Below are 8,314 nucleotides of genomic sequence, written 5' to 3'. Positions count from 1 at the left end.
GATCTCCAACATGATGTTAACAGACAACTCATCAATTTTATTTCTCATCACCTTATGGGATCCTTAACTGCTACTGTTACTGATTTGGAGATCAAACAAGTTGTTTTCTCTGGCCCTTCTTCCTCCTCTCCTGGTCCGGACGGTTTCACATTTGAGTTTTTCAAGGCTGCTTGGGAGGTCATTGGTTTATATGTTACAAATGCTGTCAAAATTTTTTTCTCTGTGGCGCATCTCCCTAGATGTGCTAGGGCAACGACTATAACTCTTATACCCAAGCATCAGCACGCCACCAATATATCTGATTATCGCCCGATATCTCTCTGTAATGTCTTATATAAAATTATAGCTAAGATTCTTGCTAATCGTTTGAAATGCGTCATGCCTTTTATTATACACAAGAGCCAAGCTGGTTTCATTTCTAAAAGAATCTCGACGGATAACATTATTTTGGCTAATGAGATTTTGAATAGTTTTAATGGGGCCTCTTCCAAAAAAAATTTTTGTGCTAAATTGGATATCCGGAAAGCATTTGACTTAGTGTCATGGGACTTTTTGATTTACAGATTAAAGGTGAAAGGTTTCCCGTATAAATTTGTCTCATGGATTAAAAGTTGTGTGTATGAGGTTCCATTTTCTGTTTGTATCAATGATGCACTGGAAGGTTTTTTTACCTCTTCGGCTGGTTTGAGACAGGGTTGTCCTTTGTCTCCACTTCTTTTTGCCATAGTAATGGACGAATTCTCTTGCTCTTTAGATGTCAGGAATTTTACTGGTATTCCTTCTGGCTCCTCTTCTCTAAATCATCTCTTATATGCGGATGATGTGCTTGTTTTCGGTGAGGCTACCATTCAGAATGCTTGGGAGTTAGATAATTTTTTGAAGGATTTTGCTCACGCCTCGGGCCTACACACCAACAATGCCAAATGTTCCATCCTTTTCTCCAACAACACTATGTTGGCAAATGATTTTGCCAATATCTTGGGATTTAAGCCATCTGAGCATTCTTTCAATTATCTGGGGCTTCCCATCCCCACTAAGAAACTCAATTCTCCTCACTTCCAACTACTACTGAGCAGGATTTCCTCTCTACTTGATGGTTGGAAAGTAAAATTTCTCTCTTTTGCAGGTCGTATCCAATACTTAAGATTCACAATTGCTAACACGCTGACTTACTGGATTAGGGGCTTTATAATACCTAAGTCCTGCATTAAATTGATTGATAGGCTTTGTGCTAGATTTCTTAATCATGGGTCTATTGATGGGAATAAGCTACACATGGTAGCCTGGAAAAATACTTGTCTTCCCACTTGTTATGGTGGTCTTGGAATCTTTAGTATTTTGTCCCCCTACCATGGATTTGGGTGTTCCCTTATCTGGAGAATGTACAACACCAATGCTGTGGTTTTTGACTGGCTCAAAGTTAAATATGTGAAAGCCAATTTTCTTTGTTTTCCTTCCAGGTTCGTCCGGACAAAGTGAAGTTCGTCCGGGACAATCAGTTATAAATTTGGTGACAGAGAGATTCGACCCAGGACGAAGGTAGGTTCGTCCGTACGAAATTTTTCCAGAGAGCAACTCGTCCAGGGACGAAAGAATTGGAATTGATTTTCGTCTGTACGATTTTTGTCTAGAGGAGATCGTCCCGGGATGATCTGGGACATCGTCCTGACGATCCTGTTTGATAAATATCTGAACAGTGTCATTTTTGAAGAGATAGGAAGCTGAGGAGAGAGAAAAAACAGAGAAAGAGGAAGAAAAGTGGATTTTGGGCGACTTTGGTCCGTTTTCGTATGTCGCCGTAGTGGGAAAAGTTGATCTACTCGAGGTAAGACACATTATGCCTTTCTCAATTTTCAGAAATGTGATTTTTGACGGATTTCTTGTTTCGATTTTCGTTTCCGTTAGCCTAAAAGTGATCTATCTTTGTATCGACGAAATTTTTACCACGTAACTTTTGGTATGTTGTAGATATGATGTTTTTGCACGTTTTGAGTATTTTATGGAAAGTTTCACCGAGTAGTTTGAATTATGTGGAGTTTTTATGGAATAGAAAATTATCTGGATGTTAGAAAATATTGCTTCAGTATCATGAAAGTCTTAAAATGATGTTTTACACTATATGTGGTAATTTGATAATTTTCTGAAACTGTGAATTTGATATGTTGAAACTTCTGTGGACTGCTGTTATGCCGCTGACAATTCTTCTAATGTAATCTGATTTCTCTTAATTTGACGATTTGATGTGTTTGAATGCTATCAGAAGGGAGTTATAAGGGGTCGGAATCCTTTGAGATTCTGTCAAGGTCCGGGAATCTGAAAATAAATTCTGATCTGATTTGATATATTCTGGTGTTGTAAGCACCAATGTTTAAAATTACGTATTCGAGTATTGAGGCGTTTTTTATTCGTGAGGCGAGGCGTAAACCTCAAGGCGTTTTGAGGCGTAAGCCTCACAATCAAAAGATTGCGTAAATATAAAATGATAAATTTGTTATATACTAATGAGTGAATAATATAAAACATAAAAAAGCATAAGATATGAAGTGAAATCAAAATATCTCAATAATAAGACAATATGAAATATAATTCAACTCAAAATTCTATCTTTCTGAAATCCCAGTATTATTTCAATTAACACAGAATTCCGATTTCCAAAAATAAATAGCAATGACATATCACATAAGAACTCATAAGTCATCAGCACTGTCATCACTAAGGGGTTTTTCATTTAAATCATTATTATGGTGAACCGCTCTCTCCCCTTCCTCCTCTCCTATAGAGTTCAATGTCGGGCATTTACTTAAAGATTTATGTAAGTTTTAATATATATAGCGTGAAGCGTAAGCCTCATGATAGTGAGGCGAGGCGGGCCTCAACCAAGTTGAGGCGCAAGCCTCATTAAAAAAAACTCGAGGCGTAAGCATCGAGGCATTTTTTACTGGAATTGCGCAAAGGCGGGCCTCAAGGCGAGCCTCATATTGCGCAATTTTAAACCATGGTAAGCACAAGGGAGGCATAAGAGGCCATAATCCTTTGAGATTCTGTCTGTGTTAGGGAAGAGAGACATAAGGGGGCATAATCCGTTGAAATTCTGTCTGGGTCAGGGATATGTGATATGTGACCTTATCTGCTTTGACAGTGTGCTTTATGAATTGGACGATTCTGTGATCTGTGATTTAAAATATGATCTGAACTCTGATTTGAAATCTGATTTGAATAATTCTGTTATATGAAATGAATTCAGTTCTTCTGTATCAGTTATTTGATTTCTGTTTGATTATCTGTTTTGTACGAGTATCTGTATTCTGTTTGATTATATGAGTTTCTGTATGATTATCTGAATTTTGTACGGCTACTTGAATGAACTGTTCTGATGATTTTGATGTGAGTTTCTGGAGATTTTGATTGGCTAGTGTAGTCTTGCTGAGCTGTTAGCTCATTCTTGTTATTTGTGTGGCTTTCAGGTTCTGGGAAAGGGAAAGAAGTTTTGGACTAGTTGTTTCGTGTCTGATCTGAGATTATGTATTTTTGTACTATTGATTTTTGTACAGTCACGATTTTTCTGTTCTGTTATGTATTTTCTGTTATAGCCATGCACTGTAATGTATATGATTATTTTGAAGAATGAGAAGAAATATTAGATGAATTTCTGTATATTGGAAGTTTATAGTAGCTATGTGTTTTCTGTATGATTATTCGAAAGAAAGTCTGAAACCAAATTCCAAAGTTAGATCATGGATTCATCTGTCACGACTCGACGCGATGGGACTCGTTCTGGTCGGGTTGGGTCATGACAAAATATACTTCCCCTTGGAAATCCTCTTCTCCTAAAACTTCGAAATTCTGGAAGTTTATTCTCGGAATTGCTGGGCTTATCAAGGATGATATTCAATTTATTGTTTCTTCTATTGACTGCAATTTATCGTTTTTTGGGACCCTTGGCTAGGGGGGAAATGCGTTGTTGATTTCTTTCCTCCTTTGTTTGGGTATCCTGATAGCTTGAGGTATTACACTTCTGGGGGGTTTTGGTGCTTATCAGATTTTATCCCAAACAATGTGCAGCAACTGATTTATGTTATTCCTCTATCTCGTGAACCCACTGCTCCTCTTTCTTGGAGAAATAAGATAACCTTAAGACCTCATTATTCAAAACTTTTAGGCTTCATTACTTTGAGGGACTGCATAGAGTGCCGTGGGCTAAATATATTTGGCATAAAAGGTCAGCTCTTAGGCACTCATCTTACACATGGCTGTTGCTTAATAATGGGCTTAAGACGGCGGATGTTTTAGCAAAGAGGAATATTTTCATTGAACCCACTTGCCCTTTATGTTTAAGGGATGAGGAAAGTACTTCTCATTTATTCTTCCTTTGCGACTTCTCTTTTGATGTTCTTTCTGCGCTTCTCCCGGTTCTTAACTGCTTTCTCTTTAGGCCATCTCTACTGCAGCTTTTTGAATTTCTGGATGAGATTTGCATTTTTAATGCGGTGGAGAATATTTTTTGTTATTTTATTGTTTGTTGTGTTATCTACTTTTTGTGGAGAGAACGGAATGAGCGAAGATTCACTGGTTCTCGTATGTCACATCTTGAGCTGTTAAAAAAGATTGTTTGGGCTATTTCTCACAAAGTTTCAAATTGGAATTCCTCTGAGGTGCTCCGTACTACTTTCCCTAAGTGTTTCAATGGAGATGTGGATTCATTGGGTATTACGGGACGATGATGAGAGGAACCCGCTCGTTGCCCTCTGGATGGCCATTTTCATTGCTCTTGCGATTTTTCATTTTGGTCTGGCATGATTCATATGCACCCTGCTTTTCCGTCTCGGGCTGAGGCTTTTTGGCAACCAGGGTAACTTATTTCTGTTGGCTTGTTTTCTGCTGGGCGTTTGAGCTTTGCTATGATGGTTTGTGCCCTGAGTGGATTCCTTTATACCTGAGTCCTAGGTCCTTAATGTTCTGATTCTTTTTTGGATCTTTTTGGGTTTTACACCAATTTTGTTTTCTCATTTTGGCCCCTTGAGGTTGTAATTCTGTTTTAGTTCTAGGCTCTTTTTGTAAGCCTATCATTTTTGGTATATCAATATACGGACGAAGCCCCAATTTTTCCCAAAAAAATATTAGTAACGCATTTCTATAAATATTTAATTACTTTCCTGATTTTATATTTTCAATAATAGTTTTTGTATTTCATATGTAAATATTCATAATATGTTATTTTATCTTTTGAAATTATAACAAATGTATTCTTTTTAAATATGTTATGTGAATATTAACATTTTACAAGCGCTAATGTCTTCAAAATTTGAAACATTTTAATTTAACTTTAAAATTTGCGAACATTTATTTTTTATGGAAACTATGCTGTAAAATTAATTAATAAAATATTTAAAAAATATCATTTGCATGTAAAATTAATTAAAAATTGCTTGACACTCATTTTAGCTCTATGTTAGATCTTCGTTAAAATGACCTAATCCACATTATATAATAAAAAATCTCTCGTAAGTTAATAAATTTAGACGAGTATAGAATATAAAGAAAGTTGTAAATGAGTATAGCTATATATATAAGTGAAGAAAGCCCAAATAAACAATTGTTGTATTTTCCCTCACATACATTGAAATATTAGTATAGTTAGAGATATTTTAACCAGAATAAAAATTTTGAGCATATTTCTAAAAATATCAAACATAGTTATTTAATTTTGAATATAAAGAGAGATGTAAAGCTAAACTTACAAAAGAAAAAGGTTCTCTTTAGTATATATGGGGACTACGGAACATTCGGAAATAAAATTTTTCACAGCACACAACTGTAGCCTCCTCAATTCTGGGGAAATTATGGGTCAGAGTCACCGTATGTGTTCGGAGCCCAATAAAAGCGCACACACCTCACCTCTCGTACTGAGCAGTACCGAATAGATCACGAGCTCAGAACTGCTGCAGATACCGAGCTCAGTATCTTTGGTACTTAGTACAGTACACACGAGCTCAATACTGCCTTTCAGTACTTCTCACATGAATTATCGAAGTGGTAAGCTGTGTTTGAATGACCTGACCAATAATTCCACCTCAATCTAAGAAAGAGAGAATAAAATTTTAATAATTTCTAATTAATTAGTTAATTATTTTTTTAAAATAACTTATTAACTAATACTCCTTATAATGATTTAATTTATTTTTAAAGTATTCTTTAAATATTTTAATAATTAATTATCTCATTAAATATTAAATATTTTACTAACTTAATTAATTGTTTAATTATTATTTATATTGTTAATATATAATAATTATTTATATTTATTATATTAAATTAAAACTATTTATTTTATTTTATAATTATAATTAATTAATTAATCTAGGGTTTGCTTTTCATCGTCTCCATTTCTTCGTTACTGTTGCTTTTACCACGTCGCCATTTCTTCGCGCCTGCTTCGGCCTCGCGGTCTTCACGTGAATTTTGAAGGCTTCGCGTGAAGCGGTGTGTTGAAAGAGCCGCTAAAGAAGCTTCTTCGCCTCCTTCGACGACGTCGGATCGGAAGTCACGACGGGAGCTTGCTCGTTGCGAAGGTAACCAACTTTATCCCTTTCGCGCGCTTCTTCGGCCAAATCCCGTAAATCCGCCGAACTACAGGATTTAATAAATCCGGGATTTATGGCAAAATATGGGCAATGGAGGATTTATACTGGGTGCTCAAATCCCGTTTGGCAGAATTTAGCATAAATCCTGTTGCCAAACAGCCCCTTAACTGTGCTTAAAAGGAGATTTGGATGGCGGCGGCAGTGATTGCTCGACGGAGAGGATGGATGGCGTTGGCATCCTCGAGTAATCAAGTCCGCGAGTTGTCGGAACTGGCCAAGTCGAAAGGAAATGGGAAGCGTGCGTTTCTGGTGGATACCCTGGGACTGGTGAGTTTCTGTTTATTTGGCTCTCTCTCTCTTTTATGGAGTTTATGTCAAGGTCGGGTGTCTGATATAATGCTTATGAGAGGGATTATGCTAATTTTGCTTGATTTGTTGGCAGGTGAGAAGGTTGGAGGGGCAGGGTGTGCCGTCCAATCAGGCCGAAGCGATTACCTCGGCTATCACAGAAGTTCTAAATGATAGTTTGGAGAATGTGTCGCAGTCATTTGTGTCTAATGTGCAGATGCAGATGGTGCATTTTTGTTTCTTTTATTATTATTATTTTTTATAGTTCTTGTGGGAGGAATAGTTTATGCATGGTGTGAGTGATTTTTTGATTGCAGAGTGAGATGGCTCAAGATGCTAAACTCTCCAAGTTCAAGTCTGAGGTGCAGAGCTCACAGGTGTGGCATTTTTTTAGGGTGCTGCTTGGTATTGCATTATTATAGATGATTAATAATTTTATATTTTGCTTACTATTGCAATCATTATTTTTTTTTTGGCGTCAAGGAAAGAGTACGTGAAATGGAAACAAATGACAATTTATTTTATAACCAAGTTATATATAACTATATAAGTTTATTTTTTGATATGTTGCTTAGACTGATATGATTTTAATTCTGGTTGGTAATATTTAGTAATGTGTGGCATAGTAAATATAAGGATTGGCAGATCCCTTATTGTGTCTTTTTTACAGTTGATGGATATTTTGAATTGAAGAACAGAGCCCTTCTTGTGTCTTTTTAACAATTTATAGAGATTTTCTTAACTGCATTAGGCTCAATAGGCATGTAGCTTGCAGTAATCCTTTATCTGCAGGAGAAATTAGTATGTCCATTATTTCCCTATATTTTTCTTTGGATGAGAGCTGAAATATCTGTCATTTTATTTCTTTTGCAAAACTTTAGTGTGCATGTGCTGTGAAGAGGGAGATTTATTCTTTTTAAGGATTTTGCATGCTCTGTCTCAAAAACCAAAAGAATGTTTATAGAATTTTTACTTGTTTAAAAAATTATTAACGAAGGCATTAAAATTTCTCAATTTTGATGATATGCAATGAGAACTCATTTATAGAAAGTGCCAACCTGTTTTTGTAATGCATGGGGTTTAAAAGCTGCGTGGATTATACAGTTTTATGTGGGAATGCCTATTTTTTTTCCTTTTTAATTTGAAGATTCTAAGTTACTATCATCTTTTGCAAATGAGAGGACTAAATCTTTTTAATTTTGCTTTACAACAGTAGCAATTGAATTCTTTTTTTTTTTTGCCGGCTAGTTTGTGAGAACCGTCTTTTGCTTGTTGGCTGTTTTTTAAAGTGTTGTCACATGTGGCAGTGGTGTTTATTGATGTTATATAAAAGAGGTAATTGCTCTTAATAGTTGACAGTTATTTTGATCATGTTATTTTTTAAG

General features: G+C 35.8%; 1 protein-coding gene across 4 annotated transcripts; it reads left to right on the top strand.

The window, feature by feature from the left end:
- The first annotated feature begins 6,374 nt into the window (after window positions 1-6,374).
- On the top strand, window positions 6,375-7,366 carry LOC110104582. 4 transcript variants are annotated; one of them, XM_028691817.1, is made up of 4 exons: window positions 6,375-6,569; window positions 6,784-6,908; window positions 7,024-7,155; window positions 7,247-7,366. In XM_028691817.1, exons 2-4 carry the CDS (start codon window positions 6,807-6,809, stop codon window positions 7,349-7,351), a joined length of 339 nt encoding a protein of 112 aa, XP_028547650.1. In that variant the 5' UTR covers window positions 6,375-6,569; window positions 6,784-6,806; the 3' UTR covers window positions 7,352-7,366. The 4 variants fall into 4 exon arrangements, with proteins under 4 accessions (XP_028547650.1, XP_028547649.1, XP_028547648.1 ...); XM_028691816.1 differs by having other exon boundaries at window positions 6,712-6,908; XM_028691815.1 differs by having other exon boundaries at window positions 6,634-6,908.
- The last annotated feature ends 948 nt before the right edge of the window (window positions 7,367-8,314 follow it).

Source organism: Dendrobium catenatum, unplaced genomic scaffold (genome assembly GCF_001605985.2).
Source record: "Dendrobium catenatum unplaced genomic scaffold, ASM160598v2 original_scaffold_71812, whole genome shotgun sequence".
NCBI lineage: Eukaryota > Viridiplantae > Streptophyta > Magnoliopsida > Asparagales > Orchidaceae > Dendrobium > Dendrobium catenatum.
Note: the sequence above shows the minus strand (reverse complement) of the source record. Positions and strands in the feature narration are given on the sequence as shown.

Bases quoted from the DNA above. Each gene is read 5' to 3' on its own strand.
- LOC110104582 (XM_028691816.1), top strand. From the start codon at position 6,771: ATGGCGGCGGCAGTGATTGCTCGACGGAGAGGATGGATGGCGTTGGCA. The intron at 6,909-7,023 runs GTGAGTTTCTGT...ATTTGTTGGCAG, and splicing joins TGGTGGATACCCTGGGACTG to GTGAGAAGGTTGGAGGGGCA. The intron at 7,156-7,246 runs GTGCATTTTTGT...TTTTGATTGCAG, and splicing joins CTAATGTGCAGATGCAGATG to AGTGAGATGGCTCAAGATGC.